Source organism: Trichechus manatus, unplaced genomic scaffold (assembly GCF_000243295.1).
Source record: "Trichechus manatus latirostris isolate Lorelei unplaced genomic scaffold, TriManLat1.0 scaffold00106, whole genome shotgun sequence".
In the NCBI taxonomy this organism is placed as follows: Eukaryota; Metazoa; Chordata; class Mammalia; order Sirenia; family Trichechidae; genus Trichechus; species Trichechus manatus.
In genome coordinates, this window is record NW_004444042.1 from 3,248,171 (window position 1) to 3,274,451 (window position 26,281).

Genomic DNA, 26,281 nt, shown 5'->3' on the forward strand with positions numbered 1-26,281 from the left:
AAAGTTGGCAATTTAAATCCACCCAGAGATACCTAGGAAGAAAGCCCTGGTGATCTACTTCCGAAAAAATCAATCATTGAAAACGTTATGGAGCACAGTTCTACTCTGACACACCATGAGTTGGGGTCAACTGGATGGAAAATGTTTTGGTTTTTGTTTGTTTTTTTTAGCTCTTCTGGAATGTCTCAAGTGATGGGAAAACTACTCACTACCTTGGAAAACAACTCATTTCATTTCTGAAACAGCTATCATTTTTTAATATTCTTCCTTATAGGAGTCTTGATTTTGTCTCCATCTAAATCCCACGCATCATTCCTCATCTGCTCTCTGGATCATACACAACTGGTTGCATCTTTTTTCCACTTGACAACCATCACACATCTGAGGACAGATAGTATGTCTGGCCCAAGTCTTCTATCCCTTAGGTTAGGGAGTACCGTTCCTAACATCTTCGGAGTGGTTCTAAGTGTCATTCTGTGGCCCTTTTTATTTGGGTCTTAATTGTCTGAGTGGGCCCCAATGGGTACTAGTGGATCAACCCTAAAACGTACTGATATTTCCACTGACCCTCTCTGGGAAGCCTTCCTTGATGCTCCTCTAATACCAGGCAATGAACAGCTACTTTCTGGGCCTTCCCATACCACCTCATACATTATTTTGCTATAACACTTACCACAGCATATAGTAACTATTGAGTTACATTTCTTCTCTCCTGCTCTGTTGTGAATCTCTCTTTGACCAGTGGCTGTGTCTTAATTATTATTGTATTAATAATTATTAATTATAGTTGTCTTCATAATTATTTTATTCCATTCCCAGCTTAGAAGAGTCATGCTTTTTTTTGGGTTATGTGACTAATTTAAGAAACTGAAGTTAGAATTTCAGATACCATGGCTGCTCAGAGAAGGAAATGTCTGTGTTCAGAGGAATTTTTGATGGTCCTCAGATCAGACTCTTTGGATGAAATCCTGGGTGATTTATATTTAAGGTGAGAGGCTTGTGGAGAGGACAGAATGTAGCAAGGTATACTACTGACAATTCCTGGATGCTTCTGGATATTCCAGCAAAAGTCGTGACTTGTAGCCCTCATGTCAGATTATACCTGATCCCTCTAACTCCCTACCCCAGTTAATGAGGCTTGTCATCAGCTGTCTTTTTCCTCTCATTGAGGGGGTGAATGATCCAAAAGCCTTGCTTATTTACTTTTGTAAGATGAGGGTTAGAGGATGCTACTTCCAAGGAATGATTCCTTCCCAGAAAGATAGGGAACGAAAATGTATCTCTCCCAAGGCACATATTTTCTAAAAGGAATTTTGGCCAGCTTGCTATATCCTTTGCTTTCTTGCTGATATTATGTGAACATAGCCCTGGGTAACTTAAATCCTGAATGCACTGGTGGAAGGTCCTGAGATGGCCCTTATTCTCCAACCAATAAGCAGAACAAGAGAATTTGAACTTGACTTTAAGGAGCCCTGGTGGCACAGTGATTAAAGGGATCGGCTGGTAACTGAAAGGTTGGTGGTTCAAAATCACCTGTGACTCCTCTGGAGAAAGATGATGTGGCAGTCTGCTTCCATAGAGATTTACAGTGTTGGAAACCCTGTGGGTCGCTATATGAGTCGAAAACAACTAGACGGCAGTGGGTTTGGTTTGGTTTTGGCTTCTTTATCTTCAGGACAACTTCATTAAGATCCTCTTGTAACTAAAATATGTTCCTCTGGACTAGGGAGAGTTCATTCCGTTCATTTTCCCAAACCTCTTCTTTATCGATGCTTTTGTCCCAGATTGTGGATATCTGTGGCACTACTAAAGATTTTTCAAGGACAGGGAATAAAAAAAAAAAAAATCAAAATTTGCTCTTGCCCTGATCTGTGACCATTTCTTATCATCACGTGCCCTTTGATTTTAACATTTTTGATCTAGTTCAGTTTTTGAAAGGTGGTCTAAGGGTTTAGAACACCCCAAGACCTCTCAACCGCCAGGCCATTGAGAGGCTATGATGTGTTGGATTGTGCTTCTTTGAAGATCAGATATGGCAGTTCCTAGAGTATTCTAGCATGTTCATCGACGATAACTTTGCAGGATTGCCTCACATAATATTAGTCGTTTGGTGTGGCCGCAAAGCAAATTCTCAGGAGTAAATAAATATAATGAGGGAATTTTCCCATCTTAGGTGAGGGTGGGGCATATTGGGAGGGCCATGGTAGATAAGCCAGAAGCTTAGTTCTGACTCTATAGCCCTTGGAAGAGAGACTGCTGTCTCATTCCCTGTGTTCTGGACATATAAATGTGAAGAGTCAGAATAGAGACATTTCAGAGGGAAAAATACTAAAAACTAAACAGAGGCCACCTTTTGAAGCTTGAAATAGATAATTTGGAGCCCTGGTGGTGCAGTGGTTAAGAGCTCGGCTGCTAACCAAAAGGTCAGCAGTTCGAATCCACCAGTCGCTAGAATTTGAACCTGTTGATATTTTCAATACTGGATTGACCGTACTATTTAGGTAAGCTGGCTCAGTTCTAAGGGTAAGTGGTATACCTGAGACAGTGTCCTAATTATATGCAGTCAGTGTTGTGGAAACCAACAAAGACCTCCTCCAAAACTGAGGTGCAGAATCATTAACAGAGATGGAATCTCGAACAATGAACATGACCTACCTAATTCTGTTGTGATTCTGGGGATTACCCTGCTAACCCACCGGAGGGGAGGTCTAAGGCCCTCTATAGAAACATCTTCCTTTTCCATCAATAAACAAGGCAAGAGTGGGTGATTATAGCCCTGAGAATTCAAGACAAGTCTATTAAACTGCTTCTGAGCTTGTTGCTCTCATCCAAGGAGCACTGTAGTTGGGAAGTGAAAGTGGAGGAGGTGGGGGAGACAGGCATTGGACAGTGAGTGCAAATATAGTTGTCAAGGCAAGGAGAGAGGGCTGCTATTTAATATTGAAATCATGTATTCCAGATGTGGGCATTTGGTAGTCAATCTGCTCTGAAGTGGCATGCTGCTGAATCTTTAAAGGGCTTCAGGCTGGGAAAGCAAAATCTGATTGGGCAAATTGCTAAAATATTTAAAGTGCAGCCTGTTAAAGCTTTTACTGCGAAGAGCATCACTTCAGAAGTTGTAGTCAGAAAGAGCAAGTAATTGGCTTTCCATCCTCATGCCAGTCAGCCAGCATGAGGCTCTATTCCTATTCCTTCCTCTTCATTGCCAATGCTGATAGCAACCCTTTGGGGTGTGTGTGTGTGCGCGCGCGCGAGTACATGAGACAGATTGGATAGCTGGTAAAGTGAGAGTGGGAGGAGTGGGATATCCGTAAAGAAGACGGCTGAATCCGCCAGATGATGTGAAGGCCATTTGAGGAAAAGAGGAACAGGAGCAAGGCAGAATTATCACCTGACAAAGGTCAGCTGTACTTCCTGGTATGTGATGCTGGTTTGGGTAGTGGTCTTTCAAAGGATGGGTCCTACAACCAAAGGAATGGCCTCCGGTGAGAGTCACTTCTCCTCCATCTTCCATCTCCTCTGAGATGTAACTCTGGGGACACTTCCCATTTATAATTTATCACATTTTCCACTTAAGTTTTCTGGTCCTTTTCTCCCTAGGCATGACCCTTTGTTAATTCCTGGCAATGATCAGATTGACAACATGGACTCCAACGTGAAGAAGTATGACTCTACTGGAATGTTTCACTGGTGCGCTCCCAAGGAAATAGAGAAGGTCATTCTGGTGAGTGACCGAACGCAGAGCCGATACCTTCTGCTTCTGTCCCAACCTCCATTTGCTAGGAATGAGGTTTCCTACCTGGATGGTGGGGTGATATACTCACTGGTCCTAATTATTTGTGATGGTTGAAATTAGGAACACATGTTGAATAAGCTAGAACTCTGATCAGGACATGAACTGAGAGTGGAATTTCCAGTCTCTGAATATTTATTCACGCATTGCAATAGTGGTTGATGACATGCTATGTGAAAGGCATCATGGGAGGTGGTATTTACCATGATTCCTGTGGGCGCAGCTCTGGGGTCAGAGCCTGCCTGTACCACTTAGGAGCTGCCTGACCATGGGGAAATCACTGGACCCCTCTGCCCTTTGGTTTTCTTATCCGTATGAAGAGGAGAGGAGAATAGTCCCAAACTCTAGGCTGGTGGCAAAGATTAAAAGATAATACTTAGGAAGGACTTAGAACAGAACCTAATAAATGATTCAATAGAGTTGCCTATTATTATTACTGAATGCTATGAAGAAATCTGAATGCTATTGCATGTTATGTGTTCATGACAGCGTCTTGTATTCTTCTAGTTAAAACAACGCAGAAACCGATGCCAAGCCTTGCATATTTGTGACACTTCTTAGCACCCATCTTAGCATATTTAGGAAAATACATTTGCTGATGATGACAGGGATGAACCATGGGTCCACCTGGAGAGGCCACGGGTTCAGAGCCCTATTTCTTGGGTGGCTCATGGACGTCTCAGTAGAAGCAATGGACTTCTTCTGGTCTGTCCCTAGAATGTCAGCATAACAATCTCATTCTACTCTCTAGTCTTGTCCTATTAAAATCTTTAGGTTTTAATGCCCACACTGACTTTCTTAAATTTTATTGTCTTGTTAATCCATGAACAATGGACTAATAATCAGGAAGATCAGATGGAAGGGTTCTTTCTTCCTTGTGCCCCCAATCCCTAGATTGCCGGGCCTGTTCCTTCAATTAGCCAGGAAAATCCTATCATTTCTGATGTCGTAAACAAGGACTGTTCCAGGTACTCAGAATGGCCCTTTAATTCTCTAGGTATTCCCTTGTGTTTTATCGGAATGGGTGTGTGGTCTCCCAGTTCAGTTATAAGGGATGATACAGTGGTGTGCTGGATGCTGTTTGGGAGGTGGGAAAGTCACAGGCAGAGCACGGAAGTCCGGATTCTCCCAAAACAGCCATTGTCCGACTTACCAGGAGTGCAAATTGTTCTAACCACAAAGCCACCTTGTATGTCTGTATTCTAACATTGTATCCAGTGCACTTTTGCTCTGGTGATCTCAGCTTGGCCTGCTGTCACCCACTAGCAGGTCATAGGCTGGGAGCTGTCTAGGACCCAGAGTTTTGATGGCTTGCCTAGATATTCCTGAGGAGTCTAAGCTAACTAATAGCCAATCACCATCCCCTACGACTGTGGAGGAGTTTAGGGAGGCGAGTTACTACTTCTCCCATCTGAAAAATAACATCATTCAACAAACATTTATACGAGCCTACTGTGTGCTAGGCACTGTTCTGGTTGCTAGGGATACAGTGGGGAAAACCAATGGCAACTGCTCTCATAGAGCTTGTTTTCTAGTAGGGGCAAAGAGAAGACTGCCAGGTAGACAAATGAGTAGATAAGAACATTCCAGATACTGATAAATGCTATGAAGGAAGCAAAGCAGGGCAGTGGGCTACAAAGAGCTGGAGGTGCATTCTGGTCCAAGAAGCCCCCTCTAAAGTAACATTTGGGCAGAGATGAGAATGACAGGAGGGGCCAAGCTATGTGAAGATACTTTGGAGTTGGGTGTACCTACTGGGTGCAGGACACTAACAGCTTAGGGGCTTAGACAATAGATGGGTGGCCCCAATCTCAAGGAAATGACAGTCTAATTAGAGATAAGATGCAAAATGTAACCGTGAAACAATCTATTAAAAGCTAAGTGATACAAAGTGCCAAGCACAGTTCAAATCCAGGGAACAAGAACTTGGATGTATCTGAGTGACCAGGGAAGTCCTATCAGATATAACAGGTGGTGCTCAGAAGATATTTAAGGCTATTACGACCTAGCTTAGGCTGGGCCTTGAAGGATGCAAGGACACACAAGATGCATGAGTAAGTAGTTTCTCTAAGAAAACAGTTGCCATCCAGTCAATTCTGACTCTTAGTGACCCCATGTGTATCAGAATATAGAACCGTCCTCCATAGGATTTTCAATGACTGATTTTTTGGAAGTAGATCACCAGGCCTCTCTTCTGAGGCACTTCTGGTGGACTCGAACCTCCAACTTTTCAGTTAGCAGTTGAGAATGTTAACTGTTTGCATCACCCATGGACTATAGATTGTCTAATCGGTCTTAAGCTTGGCAGAATCAGACTCTCTGGGGCTAAGGCCCAGGAATTAACATATTTGCAAAGTTCTCCAGGTGATGTTGCTGTGGCTGGTCTGGGGACTGGTGTTTTGGTCCCCAGATCTAAGCTTCTAGTCTCAACATCTGTGCCTCAGTCACTCTGTTAACTGGTCCCTTCCTCACTTCCCCAGGCAAGATTTCCAGCCCTCCCTCTAGACCCAGTTTGTACTCTTCCAGCTTGTTGATAGGAGCTAGCCTCCCAGATGAGTTGGCCAATTAGAAATAATTAGGAGACCCATCACAGCGTGTTACAGACTGGATGACCCTCTGCTGGCGGTACCCAAGCACTCATCCTTCCAGGCAGCCCAGAAAACTAACTTGGGTTCTTCTCCATGAAGCAGCAATACATGATAGGAGCTCCCCAGTGGGTCCTCACTTGGTCACTGTTTATAAGGCATTTCTTACAGTCTGCGTCTCAAGTGTCCCTGCACTGTTGCAGAGGGAAATCAATAATGGTGACAGCCTCTGCCTTAGTCTAATGATCAGCGAGTGAAAGCTAGCTTCTCCCTCTTCTTGGGGGTTGCTGTAATAACCCTGACATTGTCGTGAATCGCAATATTGGCATTTAAACAATCAATACAGCGGTCAATTCTAGGGATTAAATCAAGCAGAGTTTGATATATGCAGTGGACATTAATATGCTTCCCCAAAAACATCGTAAGCCCCACGGGGCCATCCAGGCATGTAATAAGTGGGCAGGGAGGAAGGAAGCGAAGAGGGAAGGCATTGGACCAGAGGAGAGGCAGAGAAAGGCCCAAACTGACCTCTTGTGTTGTTGTGCTCTTCGCTAATGCAGTAAGCAACAGCACCAGCAGCTGCTAACCACTGCATTTCCTAAGAAGCTGGGGTCCACCTTACCTGGTGTGATTTTATTCTCTTCTTTGTCTCCTTTGTAGAAACAGGCCTAGCGCAGAGGGAAGATGTGGGTTGGTCGCCCTTGCTGATCTACCTCTGTTGTCGTTGTTGTTAGCTGTCATCAAGCTGGCCCTTGACGCATGGCAACCCCGTGCACAGTGGAATAAAACCCTGCCTAGTCCTGCACCATCCCCATGATAGGTTGGGAATCTGACTGTTATAATCCATAGGGTTCTCATTGGCTGAATTTCGGAAGTAGGTTGCCAGGCCTTACTTCCTAGCCTGTCTTAGTCTGGAAGCTCCACTGAAAACTGCTCAGCATCATAGCAACATGCGAGTCTTCACTGACAGTGAAGACAAGTGGTGGCTGTGCGTGACGTGCATTGGCCAGCCCTTTTCATGATTATTTGGAGGGCTTCCTTTGAATGACTTACATAAGCTGTCCTTGTCCAGGCAAGCCCCTGCAAACCTCAAGGCAGCACTGGCTTAGGAAAGGAATCAACAAACTTATTCTGTAAAAAGTCAGGTAGTAAATATTTTAGGCTTTGCTGGCCACAGTGTCATGGTTGCAGCTACTCACCTCTGCCATTGCAACGTGAAAGCAGTCATAGACAATGCCTAAACAAATGAGTTTGGCTGTGTTCCAATAAAACTTTATTTGGAATTTGAATTTCATAGAATTTTCACATGTTATGAAATAGTTGTCTGTTGATTTTTTCAACCATTTTAGAGTATAAAAGCTGTTCTTAGCTCACTGGCTGTACAAAAACAAGTGGTGGACCAGACTGGGCCATGGGCCATAGCTGCCAATCTCTGGCTTAGGATATCCTTCTCTACACCCTGGGGCATGGATGGATGGATGCGCATGTCCCTTCCAGGTCAGAGGGTGGAGAAGAGTGCTGGCATGTCTCTGATGAGTCTAGAACTCAACACTCGATTTCTCAAGCTGAGACCAATATAGAAATCTGACCATTTTACCATCATCTCTGCAAGAGAGGTAGAAAAGGCAGCTCATTTCATCATCAGTCTCATGGAAATCAAGACAATTTCATGGCAGTTGGCAAACCCACTCCCTACAGTCAGTGAGCAGAAGGCAGCCTGGGTTTCCATGCAGGCAGAGCAGGAGTGCTCACATTTCCAGGTGCTTTTCAAACCCTCCAAAATAGAAAATACTTTTCTATTTCTGTTCTCTCCTGTTGTTTTAAAGTGTTGTTGAGTTGATTTCGGACTCCTAGTGACCCCAAGTGACAGAGTAGAATTGCCCCATAGGGTTTTCTAGGCTGTAATCTTTACAGGAGCAGACTGCCAGGTCTTCCTCCCTCAGAGCTGCTAGTGGGTTCAAACTGCCAACCTTTTGGTTAGAAGCCGAGCACTTAACCATTGTGCCAGCAGGTAGGGATGTGTGCGGATATATGTTTATATGTATTTATTTCATAAACATATATACACATACTCAAAGTTATAGATATACATGTCATGCATATAACATGGATGAAATAAAAATAATAGCACATAATGGCCCATAGTGAACACTCAGCACATGTGTACTAGATGCTTTGCACAAATGATTGCTTTGTTCCTCGTAACCGCCCTATGAGGTCTCCTAGCCTCTGCCCATGCACTTGTTCTCATTGCAGACTCGCAGCGAAGCCGCCATGACCGTCTTGAGTGGCCATGTCGTGGTCTGCATCTTTGGTGATGTCAGCTCAGCCTTGATTGGGCTCCGGAACCTGGTGATGCCGCTCCGTGCCAGCAACTTCCATTACCATGAGCTCAAGCACATCGTGTTCGTGGGCTCCATTGAGTACCTCAAGCGGGAATGGGAGACGCTTCACAACTTCCCCAAAGTGTCCATATTGCCTGTAAGTCCAAGGTCATCACGTTAGTGATGCTTTCTTCTTTTTTTTTTAATGCACAAAAGAAAATCCCAAATGAGTATAATAGTTGTAGCTTTGATCACCCTCTGCTTCTTCATCTGCTTATGGGCCTGAGGACTCAGCCCTTCCCCTCTGCTCTGTCTAGGAAAATCCAAATCCTGGGAGACCTTATTAGAAGGAATTTGCAGCCCAGTTCAGTCCCTCATCAGGGATAAAGTTTAGCTGGTATCAAATGTATTAACCATATCATTGTCTAAATGCTCCTTCCCTTGCCTACACAAACCTAGTGTCTTGTGGTATTGTGGTGCTTAATTACAGAATTCACTTATGAAATTGTTTCTAGCATTTTACTTATGGCATGATTAATGCTTGGGGAAGTCTTGATCTGTAGCACCTTCTGTTGTAACTAAATATTAATAACAGAGCTATTTATTTACATCTGCTGCGTGCTTGGCAAACCTGTCCAACCCCATTCATTTAAAAGTGCAGCAGCGTTTTCAAGGGTTTGCCTGTGCGTGTGTACATACATGCATATGTGCGTGTGATGCTCTTGGTTACAGAACGCTATGATCTAAATCTAAAAGGAGCAGTTTGTGGCTTCATAATTCAGTGTGAGGATATGGGATTCATGATCTAGGAATCACGTAGCTAACTACCTTTAATCATCAGTGTACTTTTATAAACTTTTAAAATTTGTAGAATATTGTGCATGTCAGCATTTAATGTATTTCTCCATGTCACAAATCCATCTAAATAATCATCTTATATCCTTTAAATATTTTTTCTTGGAAATTCACATCTGTACAACTGAGACACATGGATTTGATTTCAAGTGGTCTTCTCACCTTATGGAGATGAAATCCATTCTTTCAATTAGCTTCTAGAACCCAAGAAATGTGATCAAAATGAGTTAAGTAATATAATTCATTAAAGAATACATAAAATCTTTCCATAAGTAATACCCATTCCTAGCCACCATTTGACCTCATATGATAATGTCTGGTACAGTAGGTACTTAGTAGATACTTAAAGAAGTGAGAAAAATACCAGACAAGTCTCTTTGAGATGCAGGGCCAAAAACATACTGATTTAGTGAATACATGTAGTTAAACATAATCACTAACAAATAATCATTCACATAGAAGAGCAGGAGCAGATATATTCCCTGCTAATTTGAGAAGTATGGTAGATTTGATTATATATTTCCATGATTCTTTTTCTACACGTGCTATTCCCGTGGTCACCTGGGAACACATTTTGGACTGGGCTCTAAAAGTATCTTTGTAAAGAGTATGTGCAGTTATTTGCTGGGATACATGAGTCTGTGTATATGTTTGAGTATGTTGTGTTTGTGGGTATGGGTGATGTGTATGTGTGTGTTTTTGTTGGGTCTATGTGTGTGTATTTCCTTTTGCATGCCCTTTTTACACATCCACTTGCTTATATATATATGAATGAGCTCTCATATTTGCAGATGCTTTTGAAACCCTCCAAAATGTAGCATACTCAAGCACAACATACTTTGTGCAAAGTGGGCTTTCCCCTATGTCTTCACATATCTCATTGTTTAAACAGCACCCTGTGTGTAGGGCTAGCCCAGAGAAACCTAAGGTGTCTCTGTGTGTGTCATTTGTATTGCTTGTGTTTTGAAATCATGCATATACAAATACACAGGGATTGTTTTATATCACAATTACTGCTGGATTCTTTACAAGGTGCAAATTAAAAGAATATGGATGTTGGCAATTGAGGCTTATGCACCACCCTCGATCATCAGTGCGTTTTCATAAACTAGCAGAATGATTCAGAAAGTTGGTTAGACTGATTTTGTACCAAAAGGTCATAGGAAAAGAAGGTCTTCTCCTTCTTCTCTTGAAAGACAGTGGTCCAGAGGCTGGAACTAGAAGCTTCCCAGCACCCATGACACTAAATGCCGCTTCCTCCGTATTGCCACTTTCCAGCAATATTTGGGGGCTAAGAATAGAATTATGACAGCCATTGGGTCGTAAAAAAGAGTTGATGGCCTTGGCCTCTGCAGCCAAGTTCCGTCTTCCCAAAGCTACCTCTCCAGGAAGGGGAATGAGAGGAAGACATCCAGGAATATATGGCAGTTGGCAAATCCACTCCCTACAGTCAGTGAGTAGAAGGCAACTCGGGTCTCCATGCAAGCAGAGCAGGAGCTGAGTTCAGGCTGGAGGGCCAAGGAGGCTGGTGGCTGGACGTGAACCCCAAAATGACGCCACTTGTGGCACCTGGAGAGCTCTGATGTTAGATGACCTGAGAAGTTACTCTGTGGCCCCTCCTGAGGACCCAGAGCCCATGGATGTCATGCCCCTCTCTTCCATCACTGACCCTTCTGTTTTCCTTTGGTGGCATTCCCCGGCTCTCTGTCATGACCACCTTGACCTGGGTGTTTTCAACCTCTTGTTGTTTGTTATGGCATTAAAAAAAATATGTTTACTGGCTTATTTATTTTTAATTACATAAGTAATTTACAAATATGTTCTTGTTATATTCAAACAAGACAAAAGTATATAAAGTTAAAAGAAAATTCCCCCTTCACCTTCCAATCCCATTTTCCCTCCCCAGAGGTAATTACCATTATTAATTTGATGTGTATTTTTCCTGAGCTTTCTCTATGAATTTATGTACATTTATAAATGCATTCATAAATATATAGTTTTGCTTTGTGGGTTCTTTTTTTTTTTTTTTACATAAATGAAATCCTACTTTACGAATTTTCCAGAACTTCTTTTTTCCACTTTTTTTCCCCAAGTTGCTACCCTCATGGAGAGCTTTCTCCGTGTCTTTGCCTGCTACGTGCCTTGTCTTCTGTCATACGTACGCTCAATGGCGTGTTTAACCATTCCTCTGTTGTTGGACAGTTAGGCGATTTTTTTTTTCTTGTTGGAAACATGCAATGAAATTACACGACTTGAAGCGTAACTCCTTCCCATCTCCCCTCTACAAGATACAGATTAATTCCAACTCCCCTCTGCCCCTTCTCCTCTAAATTGGGCAGCGCTTTCAGTCAGACCTCATCACACGGTACTCACTGGCTATTTCCCCTTGGCCACGTTGGAAATTCTAGTCGCAACTGCTGTCTCTTGCCTGAGACAGAAGTGACCTGCTATTAAATAAACAAGCACTTGAAACCTACCCTCTCATTACAGTCTGAAAGCCAGAGGTTGCCACAGGACAGTTACTTAAATCAAGACAATTTCCAGGTGGGAAGAAGATGTAGAACCCTGGCATTAGGCTCTCCCTCGTTTGTTCATAACAGCTTGATTGAGTATTGAGAGCAGGTCTGAAATGCTGCCATCAGCACCAACTACCCTTTCGATTAGCACACAACTCCTATTCTCTTGAATGTAGTTAGGCCAGCTTAATGTCAAGGCATAAAAAAGATACTTGTTAAATAATTTCCCAAAGCTCTGGCTCAATCTTTGTTTTTTGTTTTTTTTCTGTTTGTTTTTTGTTTGTTTGTTTTCCTCTTTCTTTCTCCTCCGTTGGTCTCACTTTTGCTTCTTGTTTTTTTCCTCCCCTCTCCGCCAAAGGGTACACCATTAAGTCGGGCTGATTTAAGGGCCGTCAACATCAACCTCTGTGACATGTGCGTTATCCTGTCAGCCAATCAGAATAATATTGATGATACTTCGCTGCAGGACAAGGAATGCATCTTGGCGTCACTCAACATCAAATCTATGCAGTTTGATGACAGCATCGGGGTCTTGCAGGCTAATTCCCAAGGTAAGGACAGCCTGTAATACTTCTCTGCTGTGCCTGCGGGGGACAGGGGCTGGCAAGAGGGATATCCTTCACGGGGTAATTCAAAGAGACTCACATCAGCCTGCCTGGCAATGAAGCCTGCCAGGTGCTGGAACGGCTTTTAAAGGGGCATCTGCTGCCTCTGCTCACTATCCTGGGAAGCAGGCTTGAGACCTGAACACCCACATGCTAGAACAGGCTACCTTCCTGGAGAATAAACAAGCCTTTAAATTGCCATCCCCCACAGCCTTCCTAGTGACTTTATGACCAGGATCACCAGCTAAACATTAAAGCACTAAAAAGACACTAGCTGAACAATTCCAGTGTTTCTTCCCAGTATATATATTTGCCATTGATCTAGGCTGGAGCTGTTAAGCTTTGCCATTATTATAGCTGCATCTGAGATGGTGTTGGCCAAGGAGTGGTGATCGCTGGAGAACAGGGACCCTACAAGCCCTGTAAGTCATTTAGGAAGAGGTGACACTTCTCAGCCCATGCATTCTCCAAAGGAGGCATGAGAGTGATAAATGACATACACGTGTCTTCTCTCTTCTGCCCCTGGCCTGCCCTGTCATTTACTCTGGGATCCTGGGCAGGTGGCTACCAGCAAAGATGTCGTCTGGGAGCCTTAGAAAGGAGCATAGCAGAAACCTTGCAACAAACAGCCAAAGTAATCAGGGATTTAGCACAATAGGATGCAATGCACATTCCTCCAAGTAACACCTCTATGTAGGCTTGCCATGCACGGTAGGGACATTGTCATATGTGATCTACTGGGTGAGTGACATTGGGTGCAAGATGGGTTCCTGAATCCCATCATTCCAGGATCCAGAGTTGAGGGAGCATAGATAACTGCCGTCAATCTGACTCCAACTCATGGCGACGTTACATACAACAGAATGAAACATTATCTGGTCCTGTGTCGTCCTGACGATTGCCAGCGTATTCGAGTTCATTGTTGTAGCTATTGTGCCAGTCCGTCTCACTGAGGGTCTCCCTCACCCTTGCTGGCTCTCTACTGCACCAAACATGATGTTCTTTTCCAGTGATTAATACCTCCTGGTGGTATGTCCAAAGCAATCAAGTCAGACAATGTTCTGTTGTAATCCATCAGGTTTTCATTGGCTAGTTTTTGGAAGTAGATTGCCAGGACTTTCTTTCTAGTCTATTTTAGTCTGGAAGCTCCACTGAAATCTGTCCACAATGGGTGACCCTGCTTGTATTTGAAATACTGGTGGCATAGTTTTCAGTATAGCCTATGAGGACTCTAGCTAATGGGATATGAAAACAAAAAAACTAGTTTTCATCAAGTCAGTTCTGACTCATGGTGACCCTGTGTATGTCAGAGGAGAACTGTTCTCCATGGGGTTTTTACTGGCTGATTTTTTTACAAGTGGATCACCAGGACTTTCTTGTGAGGTACCTCTGGGTGGACTTGAACTTCCAACCTTTTACTGAGCAGCCAAGTTCATTAACTGTTTGCATCACCCAGGGACTCCAGTGGAATATGAAGCACTGCTTTATTGACAGCTGAGCAAGGGTCTCACCCGATGGGCTTCTCTGGAAGCTCAGGACCATCGTGTAGCCTAGACCTGTGTGCTGCCTTATCCGTTGTCCATTCAGCATCACCACCTCCGCCTCTAAGGTCTCCTCGGCATTGCAGCAGAGCCAGGAAAAACAGTCCCTACGGTCCTATTCCCCGTGTGGTTCTGGGTTAGGGCCTGCCAGTGCAGAGGCACTGGGTGAGATTTTAAAGTGCAGCAGAGTCCTTGATTCCAAGCTGCAGCCCAACCCTGAGCAGAGGGTGAGGTCTGAAGCAGCTGTTGGGGAGCCTTCTGAGAAGCATTTGCTTCCCTGCTGAGGTCTAAGAGAGTGGGTGGCAGCTTCCCAGAGGGTTTGAGATTCCCAGCAGCTTCTGGGCAAGCTCGTGAGAACCCTGCACTCAGTGCTGCGGGTAAGACAGTTGATGGTGGCCTCTTGGACTTTTGCTCCTCCCGCCCTTCCAATGGTTGTGTCATTCTCTAATGTCTTCAGACTCGGAACAGTCAGAGCGTCTTCTACTCTTCTGACATAACCCTGACACCTCATTTTGACCTCTCCTCTCCACCTCCCCCCACCCTACCCTGTCCGAATCTAAAGCTTGGGATGCACATGCTCAGGTGTGCCTGCAGGAGAGAGCAGTACAGCAAGGTCCTGAGAATGGCCCTAAGCACTCGTGGACCCAGCTGCACACCGAGGAGGCGGAGCCTGCCTCCTGCACAGCCTGGGCAGGGAGCCAGGGTGAACGCGGGCATTGAGGATCATAAGCTGACCTTCTAGAAAGTGAAAGAGGAAAGCTAACCCTTGATTCTTGCCCTTAAGCTTCTGCTTTTCAATGAGAGTCCTCCCTACCCCACCCCCAACCCAGCATGGGCATCACCTGGGAGCTTGTTAAAAATGCAGAGTCTCAGGCCCCACCCTGGACCTGCTGGGTCGTAATCTGCATTTTCACAAGATCCCCATGTGACTCGCAAGCACTGCTTTGAGGCACGATAAAGTCGCATACAAACAAAACCTGTCCCAGTGAACACACTGACTGACCCAGTTAGGATTGGATGTCCTCCTCTCCTGGGGAGGAACCTGCAAGGGGGAAGGAAAGAAGCAGCAGCAGAAGTTCTCCCTTTGGGCAGAGATGGAACCCAGCAGGAGGGAGCAGGAAAACATCCCCTTTTCCCAATACGCCTGCTTCCTCCCATTTCTATTATCATGATTTTCAAAGTCCATATATCAGAGTCTCAACTTATAATTTAATTATAGATGCATCTGTTATAAACGTTCTGGCCAACTGTCCTAAATCTTATCCCAGCCTCTCAGATCCTATATAATGGCCAGACTGCTAACAGTTCTTCCTCTTCTCTCCCCAGATACTCATCCAATGCTCAAAAGCCTTCTCTACTCTTTGTAGGACAGAAATAAGCAAGAAAAATAGGTTTTGGTGGGAGGTATTGAGGAAGGGGAAAGGGAGCTCATTTTTCCTCCAAAAAAAAAAAGAAGAGCTCTCTTTCTTTTGTACACACACACACACACACACACACACACACACACACACACCATTAGAAGACAGAGATGGGTTTCCATGCGCAGTAGCGATTTTCTAGACTCCTGGTCAGCAGCAGAGTTGAACTTATTCCTCCCAGCAGCCAGCAAACACTCTGCTTCTGCTTGCAATGAAAGGATGTGGAAGCCGTAGGCCCACAGAACCCATATTTCTTCTCTGTTTCCTACCCAGTCTACTCTTCTCTTGTCCCTGGTTTCAAACATTGTCCTCTGGTGATGCTCTGGTCTTGCAAAGGCAGTGGCCTGGCAGTGGTTATCAACTTGGGGAAGTCACTTCCTCCCCAGTGGGCAAGTATTTTGTGCTTCCCTCTGGCTGCTCACCCTAACCCAACTGCTTGGATGCCTCTTAGCCCATGGAGCCAGATGAACAGGCTGAGTATCCTGCCACTTTCCTTCTCTGAGACCCTTTCGACCAGCCATTATGCCCTTTGGCCTCAGAGACTTTTGTTTTTCTTCATCTGGTTATTCGTCATGACCAGGTTTGAGGAGGATTGGAATTACAGGGGCACAAAATGGATTCCATAATTCACTTTTTGATTTGAGGTCCCTAGGTGGCTTAGTGGTTCAGAGCTACGGCTGCTAACTAAAAGGATGGCAGTTAAAGTCCACCAGGTGCCCTATGGGGCAGTTCCCCTCTGTCCTATAGGGTCGCTATGAGTTGGAATCAACTCGTTGGCAATGGGTTTGGGCTTTTTGGTTTTTTGGGGTGTTGCAAATGGTTTGCACTCTTCTTATAATCTAAAGTTTGGTGGTTCAAACCCACCCAGCAGCGCCATAGAAGAAGGGTGTTCTGGGGATCTGCTTTTGTAAAGATTATAGCCCAGAAAACCCTTTGGAGCCATTCTAATTTGTAACACATGGAGTCACCATGAGCTGGAATCAGCTTGACAGAAATGGGTTTAGTTTGGGTTTGATTTTCATTTTGGAAACAAAGCTAGCTTCCCCTGAGTGATAACTACATAGATTTCTCACCATTGCCACCCCAACTTTCTGTAGTCCTTTATGAAACCCCAACCTCGACTCTCTCTGAGGAGCTTTGTTACCATCTCTCGAAAACTCAACAGGACAGGCATGTGAACTCAGACAAATGTGTGTGCTCTTGGTTTGTAATATCCATGCATCCTGATGGAGTTTTTCTAAGATAATACAGTTCAACAAGAAAAATGTGTCTGAACGTCGAGATGGTGGAGTCTTCATGGGATTTGAGTCTGGACACTACCCACTCTGTGTTATTAGGTCTCTTAGACTAACAAAACCTCTCTTCCCTCCCATCCACCCTTTTCACATTCCCTTTTGGTGTCACTTTTCCAGCCCACATGGTGTCAGAACTGACCCAGCCTAGGGATTCTGGACCAGACACTTTCTGAAAAGATCTGAGATGTGATGGCTGCTTGTCAAAAACAATTACAGTGAAAGGTGGCATACCCCATGCTGGATGGTATATCCAATGTGACAGTTGGGTCTATGAGGTGCAGTTTTAATATACAGCAGGCAGTAGTGCAGTGACAATTATATAAAGCAGGTGAAGCCGCTTCTTGCTGGTCAGCAAACATCAGCTCAGAACCACTTTACAGCTCTTTACCAGCAACTAAGTGCCTTTATTTACAGAGCGCCTGTCACTTCCCTTTGGCTGGAGAGCTGGTGTATTATTTAGCACACATTTATCTGGGGAAAACATTTCAATTTAAATCAGCTCGTACAACAGTGGCTCTTGCCAGACTGTTTCCCTGTGGTTCTAAAAGGCAAGAACTGAGTCTGATCTTGGAAGGGAGGGTGAGCAGAGGGAGGAAGAGTCTGTTTTCAGAGAGCTGCCTGGGTCAGTACTTGGAAAGAGGAGGACGAGATGTACTGTCCCATTTTATGTCAAGTTTATGAAATGGACATCTTATGATTTCTTCCTACTTAACCTGCCAATAAGAGTAATTCTTAAGGGAAAGAAAGAGGAATAAATGAGTTGTCCATTATGTGTCAGGTACCATGAAAGGCACAGCTTGCAAAGACAACTTGGATTCAGCCACTCAGTATTCTTGAGGGGCTCAGGTTAGTGGAGAAGGCATCCCCATAAACAATGACAGTAAAATGAGACAAGGAAGAGTCTGGAAACATGGAGGGAAGCCGCTAAGAGTATAGAGGCTCCTCATTTTATATATTTCGAGTTGATAAGTCTTTGCAGAAGAGGTGATGCTTGTGGATGAGTTGAACACATGAGCTATTCAGCACTTACAGTGTGGCTGCTGTGACTGAGGAACTGACTTTTTCATTTTATTTTATTTTTATAAATTTAAATTTAAATAGCTACATGTAGCTAGTGGCTACCATATTGGTATGTGTTTTATGCCTTGATAATGGTTTGGAGTTTAGGGAGCCATCAAGATTTATAAGAAGTGGATGATTAAATCCATCTTTTGAGAAAGCAGGCAGAAATATGATTTAGAAGTGAGAAGAAATGGAGACATGAGTTATGTTAGAAGATTATTGCAATGGACCAGAAGAGATGTGATGAGAGCTGACAGTACAGCTTTAGTAGTGTCAGCAGGGAGGACAAGACAGAAAATGAGATGGGTTTGAGACATGGAAAAGATAGTCATTGAAGGCCAGTTGGGTGGCAAGAAAGTGTGGATGAGTTTTGAAGTTGGCTACTAGGTGGATGTAAAAGAGGTTAAGTAAACACAAGACCTAGGAGGAAAAAATAGGTTTGGGACAGAAGATAAGGACTTCTGTATTGGTCCTTTTGAGCTGTAGGATATCCAGCAATAGATAAGAACATACAACTGCAAGGATAAAGTTAGGTCTGAAGATATAGACTTGGTTATCATTGGGGATGGGCAATATATAAGCCTTGAAAGTGGATATTTCCAAGGGATAGAGGGAAGAGCAATAAAGAGAAAAGGGCTAAACTCGGACCCTTGGGAAACGCCAATATTGAATGGACAAGCAGGGGAAGAAAATCAAGTAAAAATGGTTGAGGATAAATGTTTAGGAGAGTAGGAGTGAGTAGTATGAAAGTAAACGAGAAAAAAATAGAAGAAATAAAACCCATTACTGTTAAGTCAATTCCAACTCAAGGTGACCCCTCTTGTTAACAGAGATGAATAATTTCCAGATTAACAATCTAGAATGCATCTTGATTATTTGTTGATGTGTTTGTTTTCCTGAGTAGACTGTGATGTCTTTGAGGACGAAGCACTTCCCCTTGTCTTGCTCATCTTTGTCTTCCAAGTTCCTCTTGCACAGGGTCTACACATAATTAACATGCAGTAAGAATTTGTTGGACTGAGATGGTTTGAAAGGAAGGGTTGGTGCTTAGCACTGCCAGGTACTGCAGAAAAGTAAACTGGATAGAGGCCTAAGAGAGGCAGTGATGCACTTCACCATCAGAAGGTTGTTGCTGACCTTAGCAAGAGCAGTTGAGTAGCCTGTTGCCAGTAGAAGCCGGCATTGAGGGCGCTGAGGCATTAAGGGGAGGTGAGAGTTAGAGGCCATATATTACTCTTTCAAGTGCAGGGAGAGAGAAATGGTATATTTCAGAGGAGCTTGTCAAGGAAAGAATTATTTTTTGTTTTTAGAATGGGAGAAATGTAGCGTATTTGTTTGCCAATGTAGGCTGAGGAAGCTGCATACAGAGGGAAAGTTTGAAGCCACAAAAGAGGGTCGTTAAATGATAGAGGGAGGAACAGAGAGAGGCAGGAGAAGATGATGCAGCCTTAGAAAGAAGAAAGGAGCACGTTTTCCTCTGAGGCAGGAAGGCTGGATGGGGAAGATGAAGATTAATTTGGAATTGTGGGGTTGATGGGGTAGAAGCTCAGTCCAATGGCTTCTCCTTTCTTCACGAAGCAGCCAGTTCAGTTTTCATTGAGGCGTTAAGTGGCTGGGACAGTTGAGGCAGGGAACTGAGCATGATAAAGGTTCAGAGCAGACATCATGGGAAACATGTACAGGAGATGACTGGGGTTATATAAAAAGATGAGAGAGCATTGGTGAGGCCCAGCTGAGGTTGGAACCAAAAGCATGGCATGAAGCCAGTCAGCAGGGCTAGGCAGTTTTCCCTGCAGTGCTTGGCAGGGAGAGCAGAGAAGGTGAAAGTTGGCTTTAGCTTGGGGTTGGGGTTAGTAGTAAGCAAAGGATTCAGTGGTGCTGGTGAGAGAATGTTAAGTGAGTGGCCACAGGTCTAAGTTGGTAGGTGAAGAAGTCAAACCAGGAGGTGGGGTTTATAGACTGAGGGGGAAAAAAGGAAACAAGAAAATTCCTGTGAGGTCAAAGAACAGGTATTTGGAGCAAGGGGTTGGGAGGGCCAAAGGGTGGGATGTTTGATCAGAGAAAGGAATATGTGATGGCTTCAGAGAAAGAAATACTCACTGCAAAGCCAGAGCAGAGCTTGGTGGTACTACACTGAAAACTGTTCCCCATGAGAAGCCCAACCCCAAAGCAAAGCCCATCTGAATGCAACCACCATCATTACCACCACCACCACCACCACCACCATCACCACCATCACCACCACCACCACCACCACCATCACCACCACCACCACCGCCATCACTACCACCACCACCGCCATCACCATCACCACCATCATCACCACCATCACCAACAACAACTGTAATAATTGTCAATGCTTAATGAACATTTGTTGTTCTCCGTAGCTCTCCGTAGTAGGGATTTGGCCAACCCAGACAATATGCATTTCTTAGACCACTTGTTTTCAACCTTGGCTGCACATTGTAATTACCTGAGGAACTTTAACAAATACTGGTGCCTGGTTGTAACACAGTGATTCTAATTTAATTGGTCTGGGGTACAACCTGGGCATCTGGTGGTCCCCTGAAGAGGTGTGTAGGTATGGAGGTTACTATTTTGATTGTAAAGATGAGGAAACTGAGGCTTAGAGAGATTAAGTAATGATTTTAACTGGGGTCTGTTAGTCTCAGGAGCTGGGGATCCTAACCATCAAAACATTTTCCTTCTTTAGAAAATTCTGTAGGCTCAGCTTCACCGGGTCTGCCTCTTTCCTTTTATGCTTTTGGATGGTTGTCAGATTTCCCAAGACTGAAAATCCTTAAGTGGGACAAAAAGGGGGTGGGGAGATGCAGTGGAGACACCAGGCTCTAGCTGTTTTTGGCTTAACTGGTGTTATTTGTCAACCCTGTCCCTATCATATCTCAAGGTGATAAATAGAGCATATTAGTTTCCCAGTGGACAGGCCTTAGAGCCACTTGATATATGTGGACAGGTACTTGAAGCAGTTAGAGCAACTTCTTCCTGACCACAGCTTTTGAAAGGTGACAGACCTGAGACCTAGAACTGTCTAGACCTAAACAGCAATGTTACTCAGCCTCGAAAGACAGTCCATTTTGCTCAGAATCTGTATCCCTTAAACAAGAAAGAGTGTGTGTATTTCAAAATCTAGGCTAAATTTGGGTGTTGGTAGTAAGCTTCTTCCATTGTCCCCCTCTGTGTTATATATTATACATTCACCTGATTCTTGGTGCTATCGTGTAGGTGTCAGTCTAATTCCACGAGCACTTATTAAGTACCTGTCTCGTGCCCAGAGGAGCTCTAGGTCATGCAAACAGTTAATGCACTTGGCTGCTGATCAAAAGGTTGCAGGTTCTAGTCCACCCAAAAGCACCTTAGAAGAAAGGCCTAGAGATCTACATCTAAAAAATCAGCCATTGAAAACCCTACGGAGCACAATTCTACTCTGATACACATGAGGTTGCTATGAGTTGGAGTCAATTTGATGGCAGATGGTTGGTTTGTGCCCAGACCCTGGATCCGGCAGGCATTGCTGGGGAAATGGGTGACTAAAGCACATTCTCAGTCCTTGTGACCACCTATGTTTAACCCTGCTTCATAATGTCAGTTTATTACTGTAAGAGAATCACAATCTATGGGGGCTAAAATTGGGAGCAGAGAAGCAGGAGAATGTGTTTGAGATAGTTTGAAAAAACGGATGGCATTTCAGCAGGTGGAGATGAAAACAGCTGGCTCCAGTCAGAAAAAAAAAGTATAAGTAAGGGGATGGAGGTATATGGGGATGTGTTCAAGAGCAGTAAAATTCAGCTGGAATCCAGGGTATGGCTGAGGCAGTAGGGAGAGATGGGATGTCAGCGTGGGTTGGGGCATTGAATAATGACTTTTTAGAGTTAACCAAACCAAAAAACCAAACCCATTGCCATCGAGTCGATTCTAACTCATAGTGACCCTATAGGACAGAGTAGAACTGCTCCATAGGGTTTCCCAGGAGTGCCTGGTAGATTCGAACTGCTCACCTTTTGGTTAGCAACTGAACTCTTAACCACTACGCCACCGCGGTTTCCCATTAAGAGTTAGGAGCCTGTAAGTGATTCGTAAACACTGGGAAACTATGAAAGGTTTTGAAGCAAGAGAGAGAAAGGATTGGACCTGGGCTTTAGGGAGATTGATCTGGCAGCTCTGTGAAGTACTGATTGAAGTGAAAAAGAAGAGGATGCAGGGACACTAGTTAGACTCTGGTTATCCAGTGGTAAACCAGGACTCCGTGAAGTGGAGAAAGAATGGAAGCTTCTGTGTGGGACATTGTAGATGTAAACTAACTGCATGAAGGTGAGCTTCCTTCTCAGGAGCAGAGGGCAGTGAAGCTGTTCACAGGAAAAGGCCTGGAGAGCAGAGGAACTGGCTTGCAGGAGAAGGTAGTGGGCTGCATCTTAGTCATGGTTCATTTCCATGTGGATTTGGTGCAAAATCCATGTGGGGATGAATCCTAAACCAAAAAACCAAACCTACTGCCATGGAGTCGATTCTGACTCGTGGCAACCTTGTGTATTAGAGTAGAACTGCACGTAGGGTTTTCTTGGCTGTGATCTTTACAGAAGCGGATCGCCAGAGCTTTCTTCTGCAGCACCGCTGGGTGGGTTCAAACTGCCAACCTTCTGGTTAGTTCAGACAGGTAGAAATGATGTCCTGAATCCAGGAGAAGGTCACAGCTAGATATCTGGCACACTGTTCATGCCCTAGGAGAGAAGAATGGCTTTAAGAAAGAGAGTGTGAGGAAAGAAGGTTGGAGGGTAGAAGTTTGAGGAGCATCCTAGAAAGAGAGGACAGAGGGGAGCCATAGGTAGGATCTAGGGAACCACAGTCAGGCAACATCCCCAGTGTCCTAGGAGAGATAGGAGCAGAGATACCAACCATCAGGACACATGTCTACTACCTTGTTTTCCTCACCACCTTTAAATCTATTTTCTATATTCTCTGCTTCTTTATAGGCCACCAAGTTAAAATATAGTGGCATACACACACACCAGCAGGCATGTGTGCAAGCACATATCGCACACATACAAACACACATATACCACATCACACACACATCAACCGCGCTCCCCACACATACATATCACACCGCACACACACACCACATCACACACTCACATATACACACACATGCACACATGGCTCCTGCAGCACTCTGTGACCCTCAGCCACAGTTACGCTAAATGAATGTCCACATATAAGTGGATGCTCTCGTTTATCTGCATTTCAACAAAGGTTAAGTGCTTCAAGTGGGGAATGACATTTTCTTTGGAAGTACGGCAGCAGTCCTTAGAGAGACAGCATTAATTGGGAGCACAGGGTATACCATCCCCATCCTAGAGTTTCAGATAGATACCTTTTACTGTTCCAGAGAAGGAAATGCGACTTCTATGTTATGTTTGGTTGAGACAATGTGGATAAGAGTCTTTAAGTTACTGGATGGCAGAATCAGGATTAAAAAGGACCTTCCTAAACTGGAACTTTGGGACCAAACCCACAGGATGAAATTTAATGAGGCCATCTGGGCATTAAGGTTCAAATACTTGCTAAAGGCAGGTTGACCTATCTTTACTATAAGCTGCTGATTCATTAATGCATTCTTAAACCTTGTTCATAGAAATGCAATTTATTTTGAGCCGTGATTGTTTCATCCTGGTCTGTCTGAGGGGGGATGTGTTAAGATCTATGAAGATTTGAAGGGAGTAGTTGACAAACAAAATAGTGTTGCAAAGAGGACAGCCAGAATGGTGAAATGCCTGGGAAACATGGCTAAGTGGTTGAGAGAACAGGGCTAGCTGACTCAAAGGGCCACTTTGACTTTTGCTCCATTGGACAAAACCAGGACCAATGGCTAATGATTAAAGACAACCAGATTTTAGCCCAGCATAAGGAAGACATTTCCAGAATGGAATGGACTGCCTGAAAATGTGGTGAGGGTCCCATCAAGACATGCCTATTTGCCAAAGGAAAGTCACTGAAATGATCTTTGTGATGGGAGCGAGAGTGGATTAGATGAGTTCTGTGGGCCTTTATAGCTGAGGGTCTCTGGTACTTTCTGGGTTTCTATTACATAGGATCTGTGTTTTATGTGCTCTACATTCTTTCTCTGAAGAAGAGCTGTGGCGTTTGATGAGACTGAGGTTATGGCTTTTTTAGTGGAAGTGTTCACATCCTTCCTGAATGGTGTTGTCTTTGTGTCTAAGATGAAGAGCAGTGGCGTCGGGATGAGCAGCTGCACATCCGGCTTTTCCGTTAATTTGACAGACCACCCCCATCTTCAACTCCCACATCACCCTTCAACACCTGCCCTTTCCAGTTTTCTCCTTCTGCAGCTCCTCCAGGCCTCTCTTCCCTCATACCCAGGCTGTTCCATCTCTCTTGCAAGCATACCTATACACACATCCTCACACACATTCTCCCTCCCTGAAATCAGAGAATCCCTTTTTCCAGCCACTCCCATCTAACATTTCATTACCACAATATTCTCTCTCAATTCTGAAATGGCGATGGGGGAGAGGCCATTTCTCTTTATACCCAACTGAACGAACAAAGCTCCATGCTAAAATATTTTTCTTCAGTGGTAACTGAAACTGCTGTTGGCTTCCTTCCCAAAAACCAGAAAGACAATTATACTTAACTGTTTAGAGATTTATAAATACCACACTGAAGTAGCCTCTAGGTAGTAACTTTAGATACCCAGCCCAATAATTTTCTTTTATTGGTTTGTGATTTAGATCTTATTTTGAGTCCTCTATAATAAGAGTAGTACATTTCATTAAAAGAGCTTACTAAACAATAAAGAAAAGCTGGCTTAGGGCTGCCAGCAGGTCTCGAGTACAGAAAGGGGCCGGCCCTGTTGCATTTCTTCTGTGGATGTCACAAGAAGACTCTCAGCACAGTGGTGCTGATGTATTGCAGCAAAGCAACAATTGCAGCTGTTTCCTAAATGACTTCAGCTCTGGAGAATTTTTCCTACACAGCATATTTCACCACATGAGAGACCCTCTTAAGAATGCCATTTGCTATTCAGGTGGTAGATTCCTAGAGAAAGAAGGGGAGCAAGGAATAAACAATAGCAACTGTAACAAGAGGTGGAGAACGCTGGACTCCTTTCTGCACCTCTGAAATTTTTATCCCCTCCATAAATGAAGATCTTTCTTGGGGAGTGGATGCAGGGAAGAAAAAGTAAAAAATGGGTGAAATAATCTTTTTCTTCCAACTGTATGCAGAGCCAGTGCACTACTCCACTCGGTCTGTGCCCAGCTTGAGACAAATGTAGTGAAGGGCAACCTTAGCTGACAGACAGAAAACAGATGTGTGATGGCGTTGGGGCGGGTCTGTATTCATTGTCTCAGGGGAAAATTCTTCTCAGGGGTTGGTTTACTCCTTAAAACTTGTGTGTCTAGTTAAAGCCCCTTGTTAAAAGTTGTAATGTACTTTTTTTCAGGTGAGCCATGCCCTTAAAGTTGTCATCGAGTTGATTCAGACTCATAGTGACCCCACGTGTGTTAGAGTAGAGCTGTGCTCCATAGGGCTTTCAGTGGCTGACTTTTTAGAAGTAGATCAGTAGGCCTTTCTTCTGAGGTGTCTCTCGGTAGACTTGAACCTCCAACCTTTCGGTTAGCAATTGAGCTTGTTAACTGTTGGCACTGCCCAGGGTCTCCCAGCTGTGTACTAGGCACATTGGTCTATGATCTTGTTTAATCTCCTTAACAGCCTTCTGAGGCAGAGATTATTATCTCCATTTTACAAATGAGAAAACTAAGGCTCAGAAAGATTAAACATCTTGCCTGAAGTGTCATAACTAGTCAAAAGCACAAGGAATTGATTTCTAAAATGTCTGATTCCAAAACCTGTGCTTGTCTCAGTACATCCATCTGTCCAATAAAAGAGAACAAGTGCTATTCTGATGAGAATAGGCCTTAATCTGTAATCTGCTTTTGAGAATCATGGATATGTTCCCAGAGACAAGCATTCAGGGAAAAGAAAGCACTCACGATGTGCCAGCCTTGTGCCTAGATTGATCCTTGAGCCAAGGAGCTGAAGTTTGTTTTGAATGTTTCTTGTCTCCATGCATCCCGTTTTCTGTGTTCCTGGCCTTGCCTGTACCAACAATGAGAGACACGAGGATTCTTGGCCCAAGTCTTTCTTGCTACATCAACTGGACAGACAAAAGTAGACTTGAGAGGAGCATGAAGCATTCTGCTTAGTCTGCCTATTTGAAATTATAATTGCCTAACCTTTCTTTTCCCCC

General features: G+C 44.1%; 1 protein-coding gene across 29 annotated transcripts in view; it reads left to right on the forward strand.

Moving 5' to 3' along the window:
* The window catches only part of KCNMA1 (potassium calcium-activated channel subfamily M alpha 1), a 915,613-nt gene that overhangs the window by 778,114 nt on the left and 111,218 nt on the right, over positions 1 to 26,281 (forward strand). For 28 of the 29 annotated variants that reach the window (XM_023737654.1, XM_023737655.1, XM_004383187.1 and 25 more), the window contains 3 exons: positions 3,601 to 3,724; positions 8,635 to 8,859; positions 12,432 to 12,624. In XM_023737654.1, coding sequence (XP_023593422.1) covers positions 3,601 to 3,724; positions 8,635 to 8,859; positions 12,432 to 12,624 — 542 coding nt within the window. Of the gene's footprint in view, positions 1 to 3,600; positions 3,725 to 4,428; positions 4,457 to 5,085; positions 5,184 to 8,634; positions 8,860 to 12,431; positions 12,625 to 26,281 lie in introns of all 29 variants that reach the window. The other variant, XM_004383180.3, reaches the window with a different exon arrangement.